This window comes from Hirundo rustica, chromosome W (assembly GCF_015227805.2).
Source record: "Hirundo rustica isolate bHirRus1 chromosome W, bHirRus1.pri.v3, whole genome shotgun sequence".
Classification (NCBI taxonomy): Eukaryota; Metazoa; Chordata; class Aves; order Passeriformes; family Hirundinidae; genus Hirundo; species Hirundo rustica.
In genome coordinates this window covers 31578827-31602221 of record NC_053487.1, presented here as the reverse complement: position 1 = coordinate 31602221, position 23395 = coordinate 31578827, and the positions used below count along the sequence as shown (strand labels likewise).

Below are 23395 nucleotides of genomic sequence, written 5' to 3'. Positions count from 1 at the left end.
AAAATCCCACAAAACAAAACAAAAATCCCACCCCAAACCCAAAAAACAACTAAGGCCATGGCCAGCATCTCTATAATTTTTACATTTTTTTCTCTGAAGATTTTTGATTTGGATGATTGAAATCAGAGCAGTGTTTTACTCCAACTCTGGTGCTTACCCCACTGCAAAGTGATTTCCTTGGGCTTGGCTTTGCCCACCAGGGCTGGGGCGGGACAGGGCTCGGGGGGAACGGCCGCCGTCGTGACAGTCGTGACATCAGAGGCCTGCCAGGGACACAGGCCATTGCAGAGCACAGACATCAAGCATTTGGCTAAAACATGAACAGAAATGGTTTCCAGAAGCACCTTTCCCCTCCTGCTGCTCACCTGGCTCTCCCCACCTTTACTGGCACAGGACACCCGGAGTCTGTAGGAGGTGCCAGGCCTGAGGTGGTCACAGACGTGTTCCCGCTGGGCTCCGCTGTAAATGGGCTCCCACTTCCCTCCTGAGGGAAGGAAAAGCACTTTACCCTTTCAAACCTTCCTAAAATCCCACCTGAAAATTCTCTCACACAATTATTAAGGCAGTCAAACCAGAGAATCAATTTGAAATTATTAATTATACAGAGAACATGTACAACACAACACACGTGTGAAATCAGAAGTGACTGCTGAAGTAAAGCACCATTTAAGTTGGAAAACATCTCCAAAATCCAAGTCTAAACTATGTCCCACATCTAAATGTGAATTAAATACCTCCAGGGATGGAGACTGAGTACTGTATTAGTACCCAAAGGCGATTCCTTACCAACTGATGCCTCGGAGATTTCCAAAAAGTATTTAGAAATGTCTGATCCTCCATTATCCTTGGGGGGTTCTGAAAGAAATCAACACCTTAAGCTACAGAGGATTTAATATCAAGGCATTATTTTGTTATCAGCTTTTCCAGTGAACATATTCATATTCATTCAAACAGAAAAGTCAACCAGCAAGAGAAACCAGTGTACTTAATTACTGACGATACATTTTTCAGAGCAATTTTCCTCCTATTATTAATCATGATTATGCCAGGAAGAGTAACTGTGAAAACAGTCCCAATTTCAGGTATCAGCTCTTATTTTTTAAGTGAACATAAGAATTATTTAAACATCACAGTAAACCCAGAGGGTACCATCACAGCAGTCACTGCTTCTCTTCTCAAAAATGAATGAACAATACTACTGTGGTACCATAGCCCCAAAATAAACCATTTTTGGGTAATGTTGAGTATTTCTCCTGCAATAACAATACCTGCAGATAAATAATCAGCCTGAGTTCCCTCTCATTTAATCAGAGAGAGGCTGTCCACACCCCAGCATCCCCGGAACACCCCAAGGCACCTACCCCACGTGACTCTCACACTGTGGGGATGGATCTTGCCCTTTACAACAGGTTTGCTCGGAGCTCCAGGCCTGTCAGGTTTGGTGCTGTGTTCCACCACCTCACTGGGGCTGCTTTTTCCTTCACTGTTGTAGGCAAAGAGCTGTTGGAAGAGGGAACAGAATAGAGAATAAATGGTTTATTTAATGACAGTAATATATGTTGATAATACATGAGGATAAACATGCTGATGATTAAAAAAAATCTTCTATTAAAAACCCAACAAAAATAAAGGCAACCATTTATACCAAAATTAGCTGGTGCAAAAATTCTGATTTGTATTATTACTTCACCAAAACCTGCTGTAACAACAGGTAATTGTTGGGAAAGCATGTGGATTCCTGCTGCCTCCATACAAAGCTGAAAAAATTTGCTGGAAAATGCCAAAGCCCAGGAAAGTACATGAAATTAGGAACAAACTATGGTACAAACCCTGAACTTATAGGATGTATTCCTCCTCAGGTTTCTTAAAGTGCATGAGAGCTCATCTCCATTGTACTGGGGCTGGAATCCATAGCCCTGGCAAGGAGGGAAAATAAGGATGAACACAGTCACTGATTTTTAAGGTAAAACAAAACCCAGAGCGGATAAATCACATTTTTTTTATCTTGAACTTCACTTCTGTGCCATGAATTGCACACAATACTTTATCTCTGCCATGAATTCCATGCAATATTTTATCTCTATCATGAATTCCATGCAGTAGTTTATCTCTGCCATGGATTCCTTGCAATATTTCAACTCTTATCATGAGTTCCATGCAATATTTGATCTCTGTGCCATGAATTCCATGCAATACTTGCTGACCATTTCTCAGAAGGTAAAAAAATGTTCATTTTTATTCCAGCACTATAAGGGAAGTTTGCACACAAAGCCCAGCACTTACAGAACCTTCTTCCTCCATGTCCAGGCTGTAGGTGAGGGAGTCATCCAAGGCCCCTCCTGCAGGAGGGCTCCATCCCAGGGCCATCCAGGTCACTCCTGCTTCCAGCAGCACGGGCGGTGCTGGGGCCGGTGGCACCACCCTGGCCGTGCCGAATGTCACCGTCTCACTGAACCCACTGGGGAGGAGATTTTGAACAAGGGTGAGCAGCAGCCGATGGAATCCAGGGGAAAATCCATCATTTGGTATCCCTGGGCTCCTGGTTACCTCATTCCAATGTCATTTTTAGCAGCCAGTCTCAGGGAGTATCTTGTGGAGGGAGTGAGTCTGGTGAGCTTATACTGCTTCAGGTGCCCGTAGTAACATTCCTTGAAAGGACCGTTCTTCCCCTAGGAAACAGGGAGATCCAGAGTCACTCCTTGATCCCTGCCAAGGTCACCCCCCTCACTCTACATCTTCCTAAATCCCAGAATCTCAGACTGGTTTGGGTTGGGAGAGACCTTAAAGCTCATCTCGTTCCATGGGCAGGGACACCTTCCACGAGAAATGTCATTTCACTCATTTAACAGTAATTAAAAAAGAAATTACTGAGCCTCAAGAATGAAAAATTTAATGTATCATGGTCATTCTGAGTCTGCTGATGGTCACCCTGAGCAGTCTTGATAATAAACCACATTAGAACTGAGATATCTGATTACTTTTGGTACTGTGGATTTGACAGAATGGTGATAAACCATTGAGCTGAAAACAAAACACATTCTGGAAGTACTTTATCCCTTTGCATTACATCTCAGCAAGACGCTCAAGAGCTGAGGGATATTTGTGACGCAATCCAAAGATGCCAAATGCTCATGCATTTAAAGAGAACACAGGAATTACTGATGCTCTGGATGACAAATGAGGCAGTTTTACACTGTCCACTCCCACTGATCATTTGTCCCTTTAAAATTGTTGGGACAGTTGCACCAAAATAGCTGCTGTACCTAAGCAAAGGATATTTTTAACTGTAATTACTCTACAGATGTCATTATGATTTTTGTTATTTTTTTGTACTAGAAAAGCTCTTACCTCATCCCATTCTAAAAGAAAATTAGTTATTTTGGAACCGTTGTCATTTGAGGACTGAAAATAAGGAAACAATGAAAAAAGAGTAAAAATCAAGTGGTCGTAAATGTGTTTTATAAATATTATTACACATTGAATATTATAAACTCCAACTGCCTTTTAATACAAGGCTGCTGTGCTACTTCTTTTAGTTCTGATAGTTTAGAATATGAATTTATAAATAGTTTTATTTTATAAATGAAGCAAATTATATTCTTAGAGCTCTTTTCCTTGTGCCATGCACTGTGTGCTCACCACCTGCCTGTGCAGTCTAAGGAGTCACACAAGCAACATTTGACACATGAAATAAGAACTTCATTTTCTAAGCACAGATTCTACAAATAATTTCACTGAAGTCATTTAGCTGGAGCCATTTTCCAGCATAATCATAAGAAAAACATGAAAACCCAAGCAAACACAGCTACCAATAAGTCTTCACAGATAGTGGTTACATTCAAAAGTCAGATTAAAAATGAGAATCTACAAAACCATCCAAAGAAATTTAGTTTGAATGGGTCAGAATAACTAAAAGAACATTAAGTCAACTCTATTTATCATCCAGGACCTCAAGCAAAGATATAAATAAATAAAAATCTATTTTTTCCTCTCTGCCAGTTCAGAAGAGAAGAGCCCTCCTACCAACTGTCACAACAAAGCTGCAGGCAAGTAACTCAGCAAACATTGAAAAAAAGGGAAAGGAAATTATTATTTCATCATCAATCTTCACTGAGCAACTTAAAAGGCAAGACCTACAGCACACATTGAATTCCTGACAAAGCTAATTTAAATACACCTCACAGGAATCCAGCAGAGTGCTCTGCTCCCCTTCACTCAGCCCCAGGTTTGGTTCTTACCTTCCACTGCAAGCTCAGGCTGTTTTTTGTTCTGTTAATCAGTTTTGGGGCAGCTGGACAGTCTGGCTCACAGCTCTCTGTTGTGAAGCTCACCAGTTCTGAAATGGTTTCTTTGATGGAACTGCTGGTTGCTGAAACTCTAAACAAAGGGTAATTAATGATGTGGTTGTTGCACTGGCACCTGGAAATTTAAGGGAAGAGCTGGCAGCTTCAGGAATTTAATCCCAAGCAGTGGCTGCAGGGTGGGGTTCACACAGGTTCACCTGCTGACCCCAAACCCCCATTTCTCACTCTTCATTTACTCTGCCGTTACTCTCTGTCACCATGGAGATATTTTAGTGCTGAAATACCTGTGGGATAGGGGATGAAAACTATGGCAGGTGTTCCCAAATGGTAACAGGATACCCGATTGGAAATGAGCCTTTTGCTAAAAACACCTTAAAATTCAAATACAGCCAACACTTGTGCAGGAGTATGGGCACTAAACAGGTTAAATCATAAAATCACAATTTTCATAGGAATTGTTTCATGTTTTCAGCAGTCCTGCCTCTTTCTGTGGAAAACACAACCTACTGTGCAGGGGGAGCTGTGCCCAGCATTTCCCACACTCAGAACTCTTCTACAGCTTCAGAGCAGGAGTTGAATCCAGGGAATCTTTAATCTCATCCACTCCTGTGCCCCAGCATGGAGTGTGGCTCTTCCCAGTGTTCCCTTGGTTTGTTTCACCAGCTGCTCTCTCCCTGGCCAGCCCAACACCTCCAGTCAGGATCATTTACTCCTGAACATCCCATCCCACTTCCCATTCCAGCCCATTCCCACTTCCCTGCTTGCACTGCTGCAGGTCAGACAAGCATCTCTGGAAATCAAGCTGACAAGTCAGACTTTCAGATCCAATTTCAAGGCTAAATTATTTCATTTACCACTGACTTCAGCCCACAACAATCTACAGTGTTGTTCTAAAAAAATACCAGCAGAGAATAATTTAAAGTTTGTAACAGAAATCTGAGAAGACAGAGAAGATGGTAGGGAAGGAAATGAGGTGGTATTTTAATGAAGTTAGAAGATAATTGGAATTTAGATAGCAAACCCAGTGTCCACAGCATGGTGTTTTTTCAGAGTATTCCTGAACTGTTTGTATCACCCCTTTTCCATGAAGCCACAATAACCCTGGAATTTCCACATCCCCCAAAGCATTATTTCCTTTCCAGCAGCATACCTGGCATGATAATCAGTGGCTGGTCTGAGATCAGGAAGTGTAATTGTTAACTCTTCCCCACTGTGAAAAGGCAAAAACAAACAGAAAGCAGAGTTACAGCTCTTCCTTAAAACCTCAGGGCTCAAAGCTCATTGAAAAGCAAAACCACGTAGTGCACATTTAAATTTCCCACTGTCCATGTAACTCTTAGTGACATTACTTAAAATTTATTTCATGTGAAGTAGGAAGGTCTGCAAGTCAACAAACAGCTCCTGATAGAGAGATTGCTGATTGGTTAATGGTTTAAACATTGTGCTTAAAGGAAGAAACTAAACTTACACATAGACAGATTTAAATTTTCCATTTTTACCACTGTTGGATATTGCTACTTCAAATGTAAATGCTGCTGGACTATGACTATGGCTCTCTCCATTCTGTGAACTAACTGGGAGATTCCAGGACAGAACGGCTGATCTTGCTTGTACATCAGAAACCTATTAAAAGCATAAATAATGCAAGTAAGTTTGCTTTCTGCAAGAAAAGGTTAATTAGTCAATAACATGGCGTTGCTAATTGGCCTAGGAAGCTCCTCGCTGGAGGAATTCTTTCCCTTTGGAGTGGGAACATGGAGGCATTCTTTGGATTGCAATGATTTGCTCTTTTCATTTCTAAAGGCTTTCCCTTCCAACACCAAATCAACACCACACTGGTGCAGGAAGAGAAAATTCCTGCATCAACATTTCCATCACTCCTTTGGAGCAAATGCTCAGCTGGAAAGTCTTGAGCAGGACAGGACTCCAGATCCGATTTAGGCACAGACACCTCATTTTCTGACAGCTCCCTCACACAACATTCAACCACTGATCCTAAGGACAGCACAGGCTCTGTTTGTAAAACTCAAAATTTCTTGTCTGATTTTTTTTGCTGCTTAATTCCCACACTCCAAATTCTCTCTGCCCAAGGCAACACAGCCCTATGGTAGCTCTAAGTACAGATGTCAGAAGTAGAAAGGAAAAAGTACAAAAGGACCAAAAAACCCCTCAAAAGCTGGTGCAAAGGAACACAACCCCTGTTTTCTGTGTTGATAATGCAGAGAAGAGCTCATTAAACTTGCTCAAGATCAAACAGACATTTTACCATCACCAGATGCCACCTTCCTGAATGTCTCTAATCAAATATTTGCTCCAGTTTCTCAATATAACATAAAAGGAGGATCTATTTCTGTGAATTTTATCCCCAACACTCCTAAATCCTCTCTGCTAAGCAAAGGATGGTTCCAAGAGTGGACAAACTTCCAAGAGTTTAGCAGGGCCCTGGTTTGCAAGGTAAAGCCCTCATACACTGAAAAACTGCAACAGTGGAATATTCTGGGATTACAGGCTGGCAAACTGAGAAATAGTGAATTTCCAGCATGGTTGCCCTTTCCCAGCTATAAACTCTGACAACTAAACTGTATTTATCTTCTCTATTAAAAAAAATAAACCATTAAGAACAAAGAAAAAGGGATTGATAAACCACAAATTATTTTATAGGAAGCACAGGCACAGAAAATAAAGGGATTTTAAAGCTATTACTTACAACTGGCTTGCCAATGCTCAAGTGAGTATCACATTTCCTGGGTTCTGTGTCAGATTCTGCAATTTAAACACAAACCAGATTATCCCAAAGCCTGAGAGCAACCCAAGCTGTTACTAAAAGGCCACCATGAGATGGAGTTGGCATCATTAGGACTTGAACAATGATACTTATTGAGCAAAGTTCATTTCCCCTGCTTGTTTTGGCTACGTGAGGGGCAGAAACACCAACTATCCAAAACCAACAGTGGTACAAAAACCCTTTTAGTACATCCTGCACAAAGGGGATCTTTTCCTAATGGAGCAGAAATAGGTTTTCTTTGACAACACAAAAACATTCCTCCAAAAATGAGAGGTGTTAAAAAAAATGACAGTAAGATCTTATCTCTGCCTTATGTGTTTTCCTGGAATTTCTATGGCAAAACATTCCCAGTTTGGAAGAAACCTGACACTGTCTCAAAGCAAAGCAAAGCCAATGACACTGCACAAGGTTTTTAGTAGCTACGAGGTATTAAAAAGCTGAAATTATAACTAATTAAACAGTAGCCTCTACAACTGCTCAAATTTTTGTATTTCTTGAAGGTTTAAGTAACTCCCGGTTAACCAAAAAGTACCACAAACAGTGACACCAGAAGTTCTGGAAGTACCTACGGGTCACCCTCACTGGGAATATTGATCAGTCCTGGATCAGAAACGGCAGGGAAGTAAAAAGGTTTAAGATTAAATCTTCCTGAAGACCTTATTTGATAAATATTGAATGAAAAAACTTGATATTCCAATGATACCTAGAGAAAAAATAAAATCTAACCATAATGGATTTCAGGCTTCCTCTAATCCCAAACAGCCAAACAAATTCATAAATGCAGCTTTTTCAGGACCTGTTTTGCAATGAATTTATATAAAATAAGAAAATAACTGAGATTTCCCCTGTCCATGCCACCTACCTCCCATCTCTGCCTCTGGACTGCCCTTTGTTTTTCCTATCTGCTTCTGCTTTAGTGCTCCAACTGCCCCTTGCTGGCCCTTTCCATTTCCATTGGGAATTGTGGCATTGGAAGAATTAGCGACTTTATGTGGTGAGGAGGGAGGGCTGTTCAGTTTATTGTTGGTGTGACCACTGGATTGTCTGTCCTTTAGCCTCTTCTTGAGGTGTTCCTGTGTTTTGAGACTTCTCTCGTCCCTCTGGATGAAGTTTGTCCTTCCATGGGAACGAGGTTCTGCAAAGAAGGGAGAAATAACTTCACTATTCTGAATTATTAATTTGACATCTGAATCTACAAGCTGGAAAAATCACTAAAACCGAACCCCTGGAGCTTCCCTGTGCTTTGTCAGTGTGGAAGTGCAGGGATTTTGGAGTCTTTTTAAACTGAATTTTTTTTGGTCTTTCTCCTGTCAGCTGCTCCAGATCCTGCTTTACATCTGCCTTTCTTCCCTGCTACAGACACATTTGCAAAAAATTAAGCAAATTTAGGACCCAAACTGAATTTTCCCAACACAGCCTGAATGCTGTTTTACCCTAGAGTGAGTCAAAATACGTAATTACCAATTCAAGCTTGAGAGACAATGAATGGTCTTACTAAGTCTAATTTCCGTTTTAAGTTTTTAAGTCTTGATTATAAAATAAGGATTAGAGCTTGGTTTAATTCAACATAACCCTAGTCTTCCACTGATTTATTGCTTCGTTCAGTTTTTAGAGTGGGTCTGCACTTCACCCTCCACTCTGGATAACGACATTTTTTCAGTTATTTTCATTCACTTTTCAGTCATATTTGGACTAAAAAGAAAAATACATTCATGTATCAAATTAAGTTCATTTTCAATAAACTTCACGCCAAGGCGGTGACAAAACTCAATGCGCAGAGTTTTAGGGGAAGGAGTTTTAGGAGTCACTGCTGTGGGATTTACAGCGGCAAAAGCAGGGATGCATGGAAAATAGAACACTTCTCAGGTACAAATTCGCACAGTTCCTTGAAAACAGAGGATTCAAACAGAAAATTCAGAGGGGATACACAACCACACTTTGCACGTGGGGAGTACCTGACCCACTGCGGGGTTCTAAGTTAATACCAGAAGCCCTGGGAATGTGTCGGGAGGCAGGGCCAGCTGTCCCTCCCGGGATTCAGGGCATTCCCGGGCTCTCACCTTGCTCCTGGAACACGTGTGGTGGCGGGTGCTGGTGCATGAACTGAGGTGGGAGCTCTCCTGTGCTGGGCACCGCGGGGAACACGGGGTGAGGGGGGGGTGGGAGTAGGGCATGAGGGTGGTGCATGTAATGGGGCATGTGGGGGGGAAGAGGAGGAGGGGGATGCATGGAAGGATGGAATTCCCCTGAGTGGGGCACTACCACCACTCTCCGAACTCCGTTTTCTTCCACCACCTGCCGGGAAACAGGAGAAATCAACTGTGAATCCAGAGACAATCCCGTAAAATACTGTACATTTAACAAGGAATTTCCCTGCTCCAGGTCACACCCAGCACCTGACAGGCAGAGGTTTGCACACCAGACTGGATTCCAGTGTAAACCAGGCAGGTACTGCTGGGATAAAGTGGAGTTTGAGGCAGTCAGTCACACCAAAGTGCTGAACAATCACAGAGTCCCAAAATGGTTTAGTAGGAAAAGACCTTAAACTTCATCCCATTCCACCCCTGCCATGTGCAGGGACACCTTCCACAGAACAGGTTGCTCCAAGCCCCATCCAGCCTGTCCTGGAACACTTCCAGGGATGGGAATCCACAACTTGTTCACTCCTGAATTATTTCATCTCACTTTGGCAGAATCCAAGAGAACCAGCCCTGGGCTACTCCAGACACTGGGAACACAAAGTTATCACCTCATCTGACAAGAACAGTCCAGGTAACTCAAGCTGATTTAAAGCTGCTTTCCAGCTTGTCACAACAACCAAGGGAAAACAACCCAACACTGCTGGTTTCAGGTGACAGCAAACATAGAACAAATAAATGTGGTTGTCAGGCTGAGCAGCTCAGTGCTGCCAGGGCTTTGCCCACTGTTTGCACTGAGGGATCCATTTCACAGGGATCAGAAATTGTCAGGGGGAATCTTTCCTCAAGGTCTGTAGGGCTGAAAAACAGAAGAAGCCCAAAATGCAGCTGTGTGCAAAAAGAAACTGCCTGGAGAACCCAAGAACTCACAGTTACAGGTTTCAAACCTACTCAGAACAATCCTGATTTTCAACATTACTACAACACGAGTTCTATTTCCACATTTGGTTTTAATTATTGCCTTTTAAAACACATTAATTTAGAAATAAATCAAACTGGGAACTGGGAGTATCTCTGGTAACAACACGCAGGTCTGACCCGAATAACACCCAGGAGTGGAAAAGCAAAGCTGGGAGAGCCCAGGGCCCTGCTCATTTCCCAAACACATCACTGGAATCAGTGTTTACATCACCACCACATTCTGCACACTCTGCTCCAGCAGTGCTACTTTGCTGGGATTTCAGATCGTGGCTGGTAAAGAAAGGGGCACTGAAAATTCAGATAAGTTTTTATATTAAAATAGAAAACCTACAGCCAGTTGGAACTGTTCACATGACCCAGCTTCACCCTGCAAACAGGACTGATGAAAAATAAACATGTGGATCCTGTTCATGGAGCTCAGACAGTCAATTCAGAGCTGTCCTTGTTACAAAAAGTATTTTTAACTGCTGGGAGTAGGATTAAAAAAATCCTGGAAATCGGATCAGACATTACTCAGTGTCCTAGGGTGACTTTATGATGCTTGTATCCCCAATCATCTATTCTGTTTGTGCTGTATATTGAGTCCTGTGCCTTTAAGACTGGTTCTAAGAGCAAGGAGAAGCGCGGAGTTTGTTTTGAGAAAACTGCCTGACTCCTCCACATTCTTCTGCGGACGGGGTGTTCGGCGGAGGCTTGGAGAGACTGCAGGACAGAGATTTATTTTTGCTTTTAGTTAGTTTCAGCTAGCTAGGGCAGAGAAGTTCCCTGGACTGTTTTTTTCCCTTTTTCTTGGAACTGTTTAAACCTGCTCTGGACTGAAAACCCAGGGGAGCACTGGGGGCTGCACCTGCGGCCCACCAGGGCCTGGACCTCGGCATTTTCCAGCAGCGCCGGAGGGACTGGGACTGAGGAGAGACTGAGAGAGAGAGCCGAGCTACACCCACAGCAAGGACTTTCTCAATTTGCCATCTCACTTCAGAAAGAGAGGTTTTAGTGTTTCATATTATTCATTCTTTATACTTGTATGCACTTTGTTAAGTAAAATAGTTTTTTCCACTTTTCTCCAAGGAAGTTCTTTACCGGACCGGTTAGGGGGAGGGGCTGTTTGGGTTTGCTCCCCAGAGGGATCCCATTCAGGGGTTTTCTCCCAAATTTGCCCTAAACCAGGACACTCAGTAACAAAGGAGACAGAGCCCACAATAAAGTGAAACAGTTGGTAAGTTAAATGGAAAAAATAGCTTTTTTCACAGCTAAATTCACCAATAAATAATAAAATTATTATTAAAATTTCCCCAAAAACCACACCACAAGAGAAGGAGAAATAAATGTACCTGAGATACGTAACCGGGAGGCACAAAAATCGGCGGCATGGAACCGTTTGGTGACATCATAGGGACATGTGCTGGACCTGGTGAGGACAAGGGACCACTTTTTAACAACCAAGGCTTTTCCCATCTGGAGACACCTTTTTCCAAAGGTGGGAGCTCAACCTTGGAGCCTGAAACATCAGGAATTGCATCCCATTCTCTGTTTGATTATTGGCTTTATCCCAACCACCACGCTTTGGCCAACATTGTCTTTTTAATTGCACAAAAATATGCATAAATAATTTTAGCTCTTAATTTGTGACAGCTGAAAGTTTGTAGTAATGAAGGCAAATGCAGGTATTGGGGTAAAGCTGATGTAGGAATGTAAAAAAAAAAACAACAACAAAACATTTTTTATGCTAAGCTCAAGGGAAGTATTCCTGTAGGGGATTTGATGAAAGCAGAATTGGACACATTTTATATATCGTGTAAAATTGTGACAAATACTCCAAAAATTGAAATACTGATAAATTCAACTTGACTTACAGGAGATATTTTGCCCTGACTCAGATTTTCTGTCACTTAACCAGAAGGTAAAAAGGAAATTGCAGGCATGGAGTGGAGCAATGATTCCCCCACCTTACAGCACAGGGTCCCAGTGCCTGTTAAAAGTTCTTTAAATTATTGTGGATTAAATGCCATAGAAATCATGTGTTAAGATCCTGGGAAAACACTTAGTCAAGGATCACTGCAAACCCATCTTTTGGGAATGAAAATCTGCAGGATGCAGGGAATCCTGGCAGCTTCCCAGTGCTGCCTCATTTGTGCTTGGACACAAACTGAAATATCTGATTTATTCCAGTGCAGAAAACACATCTGACATCACAGAAAAAAACGAGTGGAATAACCCTAGAACCTAAATATTTGGATTCAGGACTTGAGCTTCCCTTTACCTCGAATGCATTGAATGTGTCCATCTTCGGTTGTAATTGTAAATGTTTCACCTGGGTTTACCTGGACTAGAATCACCTGTAGGAAACAAAACACAAAAGAGGGGTTAGGGGCTTTTTAAATTTTAGAAATTCTCTGGGGGAAAACCCCTTCTTTAGAGACAAACAACAACAGAGCTTTGGCAACCTTGGAGTAAAAAAGAAAAATGGGTAGAATGATGGGTAGAATGAAAATATTTCTTCCTACTTTGACATAAAATCCTTGTGTTTTTTCTCTGGTTACTCCCAGAAGTGCTTGACCTGACACACAGGAAAAAAGCTTTTAATTTTAAGTTTCACACTGCTTTTTCTGCTTTTACTGAAGCAATAACGACCTGAGATTCACATTGCATTCCAGGCTTTTCCCACCACCTCTGACCTCTGTCCTGCATCTCCTGTGAGCCCAGGTGTGTTTTCTTTGTGGAAGGAATCCAAGCCCCAGTGACATCCTGCAGGTTCCTTTGGACATGGCCACGTCCTCTTGCACACAAATCCATGTGGAGCTGGGCCAGGATCACTCCTTAGGAAGTGCTGGGATCCCAAAATATCCCCTCATCCTGCCCCAGACTCAGGGGAATTTTGGCAGCTGCACTTTATTGTAGCATCTATGATATTCCACAGCTAATCCTGTAATAAAAAGGAAGGGGGGGGGGGGGTTTGGCCAGGTAAGAACTGCAGGTACACAATTAAAATTCCACCCTGGTGACAGCTGTTGCTGATGTAAAAATTGAAATAAAATGTATTTGTTAAAGTAGCTGTGAGAATAAGTATAATTTTCTTCCATTCAATTTTTATAAAATATTTCTGCATTATTCATGGAGTGACATTTGTAGCAGGTAGATGGGACCTGAAGAAATCACCTGGTCATTTAATTCCTGGTAGAATGAGCTACACATGACATTAATGAATGAATTTTTCTGTGCTGTCACATTTTCAGTGCTGGACCTCCCTGAACTCCCCAGGCACCAGTTTCACTGTTATCATCACTACAGACTCCAAGGATAAATGATAAATGCTATTTTAACACTGGTTTTGCAGCTTCTGCATATTGGTGTATTAATCTTTGATTTTATTTTTCATAACCTCCCTTGTAGGGGAGAGAATTGATGCTCCTTGTACAGGAGAATTTTACTTTGTGTGGATGAGTTGTTTCTGGATAGAAGTGAGCCACCAAAATCCCTGAAAAGGCCATTTAGGCACTCAGTAATATTTATTACTGGTTCCAGGAGGGGGAGAGATGGCAGACAATACCTTTAAACGTGGCATATTTTGCATTAATAATGAAATTTATGCAGATTTGTCACTTTGGAATGCAAGTAAATGCATGACTTCAATGCTAATAAATTTCTTAGGGTAAAGGGAGAAAAGTGGTTTTAATTGTTTAAAGAAAACTGACAATAATGGACTGGCAATTTGCCAGAGCACAAGAAACAGGAAATAGATTTGCTGTGGATCCACGATTCCAGAGGCAGGGATTGACCTCAGGAGAAGGCTCATCTTGGAGGGCAAAATTCAGAGGCAAGAAAGGGATCCTTTGAGAGATTCAGAGCCTCTGAGGGTGGCACATCTTCCGAACAGGCTTCCATGAGCTCCCATTCCCAGAATCAGCTCAGGAAAACTGAGGGAAGGATCCCAATCCAGTGCTGCAAATCACAGGGCTACAGCAGTTGGGAGCCTGGAATTCCAGGAATGCGCAGGCCATGTCTTAGAGCAGTGACTCACTGGAATTAATGAAGCAAATGCAGTCCCAGCCACCTTCCAACAAGGAAAATTTCCAGGAAGCTGGAGCTATGCTGAGGGGCGGAGCTGAGCCAAGTGAGACACTGGAGTGCGGAGCCCAGGAGCTGCCAAGGCCTCCAGGAGTCCTGAGCACCCCTCCAGGGCTGGTGGCACCAGCACAGCCAAAGCTGGTCAGCCACAGCTCTGGTTTCATCCCTTATCCACGCACTTTTGGATCCAGAAACCCTTCCAGAAAACTTCCAACTTTTGCTTTAAGTGAAATGGAATGAATGGATTAACTGGAATTGGCCAAACACACAGGTTTGATTTCTGGAAAAAAATCACTCTACAATATACAAAGTATTCACACTGTCCTCCACAGCATTGGCAGAGAATTAATTCAAAAACCTCTGCATTAATAAAGATTCTAAGTCAAGACTCTCTTTAAAAGATTCTATTTAAACTTCAAATCTGCTCTTCAATGCATCTCCACAATAAAACTCTATTATTTTCCTTTTTTTTTTAATCTCACCTGATTGCAAAGTCTCCTCTAGGTCCTAAAAATGTCAGTGACTGTCACCTCCATGTCCCACACACAGTTCTAGGGACAGGGGCCAATCAAATCTACTTCATCTCTTTTCCTCATGAAACCTGAACCACCTGAGCCACCTCCCAGCTGGGCAGGGCTGAAATTTCAACTTCTAGTGCCAGAACTTCAGAAATATCTTGGAGACTTTGCTCATTTCCAGACACACTCATTGAACTTCCACCTCCACGGCCTGAGGCAGAAAGGGAAAAGGACTTTTTCTTTAATAAAGCCCATTTTTTCCAAGTATACAACTGAAACAACACAGATTTCTCCTTACTGCAAAAATGACAAATTAAAGGAGATCTCATCTAAACTTTCAGCATTTATGGCTGTCCTAGGGTAACTTTATGATGCCTGTATCCCCAATCGTCTGTTCTGTTTGTGCTGTATATTGAGTCCTGTGCCTTTAAGACTGGTTCTAAGAGCAAGGAGAAGCGCGGAGTTTGCTTTGAGAAAACTGCCCGACTCCTCCACATTCTTCTCCGGACGGGGTGTTCGGCGGAGGCTTGGAGAGACTGCAGGACAGAGATTTATTTTTTTGCTTTTAGTTAGTTTCAGCTAGCTAGGGCAGAGAAGTTCCCTGGACTGTTTTTTTCCCTTTTTCTTGGAACTGTTTAAACCTGCTCTGGACTGAAAACCCAGGGGAGCACTGGGGGCTGCACCTGCGGCCCACCGGGGCCTGGACCTCGGCATTTTCCAGCAGCGCCGGAGGGACTGGGACTGAGGAGAGACTGAGAGAGAGCCGAGCTACACCCACGGCAAGAACTTTCACAATTTACCATCTCACTTCAGAAAGAGAGATTTTATTGTTTCATATTATTCATTCTTTATACTTGTATGCACTTCATTTGTTTAGTAAAATAGTTTTTTCCACTTTTCTCCAAAGGTGTTTTTTTTTGTTTTTTTTTTTTTTTTACCGGACCGGTTGGAGGGAGGGGCCACTTGGGTTTGCTTCCTTAGAGGGATCCTATACAGGGGTTTTCTCCCAAATTTGTCCCAAACCAGGACAATGGCCTACCAGACCTCAAAGAATGGGAAGAACACCCAGTAGCCAAGCACTAAATTCCCATTTACTGACAATTTACACATACTTGGGCTTCAAAATTGTTCTGCTGCCACTTTTACCTGTATTTCTAATCCTACCAGGGATTCTGAAGAGTTGTGTCCAATAAAGCTCTAAAGTTTCAACTAAATACACTCAGGTTTCACCACTGCACTATAATTATTAATGAAGACACTTAAAACCAGGAAGCCAAGGTCTTTCCTTTCATTTTCCTGTAATAGATTTCCTCTGCAATACCTTGCTAATCTTTATTCATTACTCCACAGCAGTTTGAAAACTTTTATTAACCCCCTAATTTTTCCTTTGATTTCTGGAGTTTGCAGCTCCATTTTAAAGCCCTTTTTTCACACCTCTCCACTGACAGGGAGCTGAATGATTTTTTCCTCTCTCCATTTGTATTTCCTGATGTCAGTGCTCACAACCACATCCTTCCCCAGCTCTGCAGGTCAGTGGCAGAGCTGCCGATTTTTGTGGAGCCACCATACCAGTTGTTCCCAGTCGCTCGCAGTTCAGGGCTCACTTGCCTGCTGGATGCTGTCCCCGCTGACCATGTGAGGTAGAAGTGACACTTCATTCAGCAGAGGTGTGGCTTCCAGGGGGGGCGCCTGGTCAGCCATCATTTCTTGGGATCATTCATGGACACCTGCTCACCCAACCACCTGCTCCAAGAAAAAACAGGGATGAGGTCAGATCCAGCCCTCCCTTCCTTAAATCATTCTGTGTTTGTTTGACAAACTTGGCTTGTGGGGCCCTGCCAACTCAAAATATTCCCAGTGCACTCAAAGAGTCCAATATTATTCTGTTTTTCACTTTTAACTCCTTTCATGTAAGCAATTGTCTTGGATTATGTAACCTAAAAATGTGTATTCTATTTCATCTGTTGAAAGCTGTTTTTTGGGAGATGTTTTATCCTTCTCTTGTAACTCCAGGGGGGAGGGGGGCGGATGCCTTCTGATAATGGCCCAGCCATTAAAACCAGGTGGGGCAGTGTTTCTTATCTCTTTCATCACCCCTCCATCCTCCAGGGGGACATCTTATGATAATGGGCCATTAGGGCCCACCAATGACATGACAAATTCCATCATCCCATTGTGAGATGCTGCACCCAGTGGGGGGGGAGCCAGCTGTTCCTAGCTAGATAAAAAGTGGGACTGAAGGACACAAGGTATCCTGTTTTTCCACTGGATTCCCGGAGGAAGACTGGACCCATGTCGTCACCACTGGACTTTCTACAGGACCATCTCTACTCTACAGAACCACATCTGTTACTCCAGGAGGATTTATTTGGACTGCTTCCAACACCCTGAACAACAAGGTGTCAGGTTGTATCCCTGACTGTCAGGGTTTTCCAGGATTTCTGTTTGCTACCTTGCTTGCTTTTTTGTACTACTACATTTATATTTTCTTTTTTTTTAATATTCCTAGTAAAAAATTGTTACTCCTATTCCTATATCTTTGCCTGAAAGCCCCTGTAATATATGATATAAAATAATTTGTGCTTGTCAAATAAAGATTCTGAAAAAATTGAAAAAGCAATGGCAGGGAAAGAGACTTGTGGTGGTTCTTTAGAGAGACCCAGACGACCGTCGATGGCAAAAGGAAAGAGTCTGTTCTTTGTCCGGGGGGAATCACGGCTTTATTCTGGGGTCCTGCCCCTGCCGGCCTGAGCTCAGTACGGAGCTCTGTCCTTGTCCCCATCTGGTGCCAGAGAGAGCGAGCCCCCGGCCATCCCGGGGCTTTTTCCCAGGAGGGACAGGGCTAGAGGCAGGTATAAGCCACTACCCAATCAGGGATAAGGTGGGAGTGGAACAGAGCTGGGTTACATTCCAGTGTGGGGGGATGGGCGGGGCCGAGCAGGGACAAACCACGTGATACAGTTTCCAAGGGGGACAGGGGATACAATAGAAAACATTACAAACCCCAATATAAAAATGAAACACAATATAAACCCAATTAACACATTGTAACAGACACTGATTTGCAATTGTGAAGTCGGGCAGCGGCAAAAGGAAGGACCTGATTTGCAGTAGAAAAGAGTGGCTTTGAATGGAGATGGGCCTTTACCAGGGACCAGTCTAGCAACCCCACGATGAGTACCCGATATGCATCTATGATAAGGACAGTCTGCATCATCAAGGGCGTGCATCTCAACAAGTTCCCGTAAACTGAGATAACCATTCATCTCTTCCCAGAAACTGTTTTGTCAAGCCAACAGCAAAGAAAAGAGACTGCATGAATATACGATGAAAACCTGTATAAAACTGGCCCAGCAGAGGCAGATTTCGTGAACAGAGGGGATTTCGGAGCGATAGGGTCCGAATCTGTGTTCACCCAGCGCCGAACCTGGGCTCGACACTGCTTCTTTTGATTGTGGCTTTCCGAGACCGATTTTGGTCACGCAATAAAATCTGTTTTAATTATTAATTTGGCTACTTCATTTATAACACCCCTAATTGCAAAATTATAATAATTTGGAGGAAAGGGGGTTTACATTCTTCATTCCAAGGGAGGCTCTAGCTTTCCTTGGCAGACAACTGTCTTTCAAAACCAAGACAGAATTTGGTGCCCAATAGTGGGGCACGAGGGCATTGAGAGGAAAAGGAATAACAGTTCTTAAGCGCCTACATTGTTGTGTACTGGATATCATGTGGTCTGGCTTAACGTGGTTTGGGTGGCATGTGGTGGTGACCGTATTTCTCCCATTTGCAGGCCCTTACCTAAACATGGGCCCTGTAACTAAGGCTACTGTGGCTGCCATCCATTTTGCTATATGGATTAACAAGATGAGGAATTCATGGATTTTTAATTTCCTCTGGAAGGCAGGCACATGGATTCAGGGCTATCATACACTAACTGTGTGTTTTTGGGGTTACTTTAACAATGGCACCTACTGTGAAGAAATGACACTGAGGGAAATTTTTTCCCAACCCTTCACCCAGCTCTTTGGGTCTACCCCACCAGTTTTTGAAGGGTTCAAATCTCTGAATGTTAATGATATCATACAGTGGCTGGTGTTGCTGGTATGCCTGTTCTGTTTAGCATTTAGAGATAAGGGGAGACTGACCTGGATAACCACCCTGATACCTACCCTAGAGAATAAGGATACTGCCCCACAGCCTGAGCCCGTCCCACAGCCTGACCCTGCCCCACAGCCTGAGCCTGTCCCACAGCCTGCCTCAGAAATAAACCACCCAGATTGGGTGAAGGAGATCTGTGAGATGGGCCAGATGCTGAGGGAGTACATTTCCCCTGTAGTAGCCTCATTAGCCCCAGCTGCTGGGAAACCCTCCCCCTGCCCCGACAAAGGAGAGTCTGATGGTGCAGCAGCAGAACCCACAGACGTTACAACCATCCAGGTTCCAGCTGAACCACAGGGGCAGCCACAGACAGCAGCAGGTGCCCCTGTGGAAACGGAGAAGTCTAAGGTGAAATCAGCAAAACCAGGTAATAAGGATAAGAAAGGAGGGCCCTCACAACCCGCAGGGGAGTCACAGATTGAGATCATCACCGAATCCCTGTCGTATAAAAGTCTATGTAATCTGCAAAAAGATATTGTACGACGGGGATGTGAGGCTTATACAACCTGGTTACTTCAAGTCTGGGACCTTATGGGTATGGGTGTGCAACTAGATAGTAGTGAGGCAAGGAATTTGGGACCCTTGACCTAGGACTCAGGTGTGAATCAGGTATTCGTAAAGGACCCAAGGCCCCTTTCCCTTTAAGAGCAGCTTTTAATGAGTGCATGGGAGAGGTTTGTCCACAGAGACAGAATGCAGGAGCACCATCATAGAATGCACTGGAAGACCCTTGAGGAAGGGATCCAACAGCTGAGAGAAGTGGCAGTATTGGAGGTACTCTTTGGGAGGAGCGGACAGCATGATAATGACCCTGACAAGGTTAGATGCACAGGGCAAATGTTGTGGAATCTGGCAACTCTAGGACCATCTCAATATGCCACATTCATTGCAACAATTAATGCCGAGGACAACTGAGAGACAGTGGGTTTTGTAGCCAACAAGCTCAGAAATTATGAGAGTACGATCAACGGCCCAATGCAGGCTCAGGTCTCTGCCCTAGTTAAGGAACTCAAAGAGGAGATGAGGGAGGTAAGGAAGGAAATGAGTAGGAACAGTTCCCATGTGGCACCAGTGTGAGTCACAGGCCCCAGAGTCAGAGTCCAATGTTCCCCCGCTAGAGAGAGAGGGTACACCCCATGAGCTGACCTGTGGTTCTTTCCGCGTGAATATCATGGGTTGGCACAATTTTGTTTTCTGGATATAGAGAAATGTAAAATGTTTTTCCCTGCCCTAACCGTAGCATGGGCCGGGGGGGGGGGGGGGGGGGGGGGGGGGGGGAGGACAAAGACCTATCAAAAAGCAAGCTGGGATATTGGCAGCTAAGTTGACCAATGAGAAGTGTCAGTGCGACTTTGGAAGGAACATTTAAAACTAATCTGCTGCTGAGGGCCCACTCTCTTGCTTCGGTGATTGGCCATGAGGTAACAGGGTGGTTGGGGCCGGGCCGGGCCAGGCCGGGCTTTCAGGAGCTGCTGCCTGCATAGAGAGCGGGGGGAGCCCAGGTTGGGTCCCCCATTGCCAGCTGGGCGGCTGGGCCAGGCCCGGCCAGGCTTCTGAAAAGTGCTGTCCACATGCAGCGGGGGGGGAGGCCCAGGTCAGGCCCTTCTGCCTCTGGGCGGCTGGGCCGGGCCTTGCCGAGCCCTCTAAACACTACTGCTCACATGAGAGCAGCCCAAGTGAAGCCTTTTTTTTGCAGCTTAGTAATAGCTCTGAGCTGGACCGCCCTAGATAAAACCAAGGGGTGGAAAAAAGGACATTTGCCGGTTTCTTCTACCAGCCCAGCGCATGCACGTGGCCTTTGCAAGCCCAGGCAAAATTTAACCTTTTCTTAGCAACACGGAACTTTTAAAGCACAATTCTTCCTCGAGAGAAAGAAGAAAGAAGAAAACAGAAGGTACATGGAACAGACACTGCATGAAGTCAGTTACATGAGAAGTGAAAGAACTAATAATATTGGAATAGGATTGAAGAAGTGGACATTTTTGACCGGACTTTTCTAAGGTAAATTATGAAGAAATGAACTGGTCTTTGCAGCATCTTAGTATTATTTGGGTAGAATGCTATTCTAATCAAAATTAAGGACTGGTGTAATAGAGATATATTTGGGAACTTTGAAACCCCCGCTCCTGGGTCAAAAAGGAGGTCTCAGCCTTTTGAGACAAAGATAATTTTAGATCAGAAGAAGTATTTGTAAATAATACCCCAGATACACTGAGAAGCTCTGCAGATAGAACATCACAGTCTGTGAAAACTCCAGGCGGCAGCAGATGTGTGTGTGACATTAAAAAGACTAGATTCTTGTGTCTTGTAGCAAACATCTTCATAAAAGATCTTAGAAGGACTCTTCTCCTAAAATAATGTGTAGTTATGTCTAAGTAGTGAAACTGACTGAAAAAAATCCTAAATTGTGTCTTTCTATGTTGTTTAATAAGAAAGTTAATAGTTTGTAAGAGGAAAAGAAGCGTGTTTTTAAAGTTTCATCCTGTTTTAGGGGTTTTTTTTCCAACTTTCTTTTTTTTCTATTCTTTTAGTGTGTGTTAATAAAACTATGTTTGTTCATTTTTTAAGCTTAAGCCTGCTTTGTTTATTTTTCTCCTAATCTCTCCCTCCCACAAAAATATTAACACTAAAACCCCTACATTAATTGGTGTTTCTGCCTGGTTTTATTAAATTAAAACCATTACAGTGAATCATGGGGAAGACATGTGTCACCCTGGTTTTTCTGAGTTTTTTAAAGCCTTTTGATTGTTCATAAGATAGAGTCAGTCTTTTTAGCTTCTGTACAATATTAGGAGCAGTTTTTGCCTTTTCTCACACGTCACATAAACAAATCCTTTGTTTTTCATTCCCTGTCCTTTGTTTGCATATTTCTAACCTGAAAACAATTGTAACTGACAGCTGGTCTGGCCATTCGGCTGGGAGGTGATAACTCCAGAAGCCAATCCACAACCAGACCCACAAATGTATAAAAAGTAAGAAATAAACAAGCAAAAGAGCTCCCGTCCTTGGCTCAGCCTTAGGCTCTCTCAGAGAAACATCTCTGCCCTGCAAATCTCTCGTCTCCGTGTGGTTGCTTTGCGTGTCATGATCACAGACATGGGAAGGTGGGATGGGAAACCCACTTCTGCCCTGGCAGCACGGGTGTGTGAGCTCAAGGAGAGTAACACTAACCGAGGGGGTTCCACTAAGATGAAGGTAGCCTCAGCCTCCCATAACCATGCTCCCAGGTATTATAGAAGTGAGGAAGCTCTGACGGACCCCCTTGAAGGGTCCTCTAATATGTCTGTGCAGGAAGGGAATAATGACCGGTGCTAGAGGGGCCCTGCCTCTAGCCAGGGAGAGGCACGGGAAAACCGGGTCTATTGGACGGTGTGGATCCGATGGCCTGGCACATCAAAGCCACAGAAATATGAAGCTTTGGTTGATACTGGTGTGATGTGTACCCTGATGCCATTGGTACATGTGGGGGCAGAACCTATTTCCATTGCTGGGGTGATGGGGGGGATCACACGAATTGACTCTGTTGGAAGCCGAGGTGAGCCTGACCGGGAAGGAGTGGCAGAAACATCCAATTGTGACTGGCCTAGGGGCCCTGTGTATTTTGGGCATAGATTTCCTCTGGAATGGCTATTCGAAAGACCCCAAGGGACTCAGGTGGGCTTTTGGAATAGCTGCTGTGGAGGTAGAGGGCATTAAGAAATTGAATAGCTTGCCTGGACTGTCAGAGAACCCATCTGCAGTAGGACTCCTGAAGGTAGAAGAGCAATGAGTTCCAGTTGCCACCTCGACAGTGCACCGCTGGCAGCATTGGACAAATCGAGATGCCATGATCCCCATCCACAAGATGATCTGTGAGCTGGAGACCCAAGGGGTGGTCAGCAAAACCCACTCACCCTTCAACAGCCCCATCTGGCCTGTGTGCAAGTCTGACGGAGGATGGAGATTGACTGTGGACTACCGTGCCTTGAACAAAGTGACTCCACCATTGAGCGCTGCTGTGCCGGACATGCTGGAACTCCAGTACGAGCTGGAGTCCAAGGCAGCAAAATGGTACGCCACAATTGACATTGCTAATGCCTTTTTCTCCATTCCTCTGGCTGCAGAATGCAGGCCTCAGTTTGCATTCACCTGGAGGGGCGTGCAGTACACCTGGAACCGACTGCCCCAGGGGTGGAAACACAGCCCCACCATCTGCCATGGACTGATCCAGGCTGCACTGGAAAAGGGTGAGGCTCCAGAACATCTACAGTACATCGATGACATCATTGTGTGGGGGAACACGGCAATGGAAGTGTTTGAAAAAGGAGAGAAGATCATCCAAATTCTCCTGAAAGCTGGTTTTGCCATCAAGCAGAGCAAGGTCAAGGGACCTGCCCGAGAGATCCAGTTCCTGGGAGTAAAGTGGCAAGATGGACGGCGGCAGATTCCCACTGAGGTCATCAA

The 23395-nt window shown here is 43.9% G+C and overlaps 1 protein-coding gene across 3 annotated transcripts in view; it reads right to left on the bottom strand.

Annotated features, from left to right (window-relative positions):
• Window positions 1–23395, bottom strand: part of LOC120764863 (fibronectin type-III domain-containing protein 3a-like) — a 53984-nt gene that overhangs the window by 11111 nt on the left and 19478 nt on the right. For 2 of the 3 annotated variants that reach the window (XM_040088981.2, XM_040088982.2), the window contains 17 exons: window positions 16400–16534; window positions 12469–12544; window positions 11540–11616; window positions 9150–9384; window positions 7952–8224; window positions 7012–7067; window positions 5773–5927; window positions 5455–5514; window positions 4239–4377; window positions 3349–3402; window positions 2548–2669; window positions 2284–2458; window positions 1830–1916; window positions 1362–1500; window positions 787–855; window positions 366–484; window positions 158–263 (listed from right to left, as the gene is read on the bottom strand). In XM_040088981.2, coding sequence (XP_039944915.1) covers window positions 158–263; window positions 366–484; window positions 787–855; window positions 1362–1500; window positions 1830–1916; window positions 2284–2458; window positions 2548–2669; window positions 3349–3402; window positions 4239–4377; window positions 5455–5514; window positions 5773–5927; window positions 7012–7067; window positions 7952–8224; window positions 9150–9384; window positions 11540–11616; window positions 12469–12544; window positions 16400–16495 — 2038 coding nt within the window. In that variant the 5' untranslated portion in view covers window positions 16496–16534. Of the gene's footprint in view, window positions 1–157; window positions 264–365; window positions 485–786; window positions 856–1361; window positions 1501–1829; window positions 1917–2283; window positions 2459–2547; window positions 2670–3348; window positions 3403–4238; window positions 4378–5454; window positions 5515–5772; window positions 5928–7011; window positions 7068–7951; window positions 8225–9149; window positions 9385–11539; window positions 11617–12468; window positions 12545–12883; window positions 13043–16399; window positions 16535–23395 lie in introns of those variants that run through there. The other variant, XM_040088983.2, reaches the window with a different exon arrangement.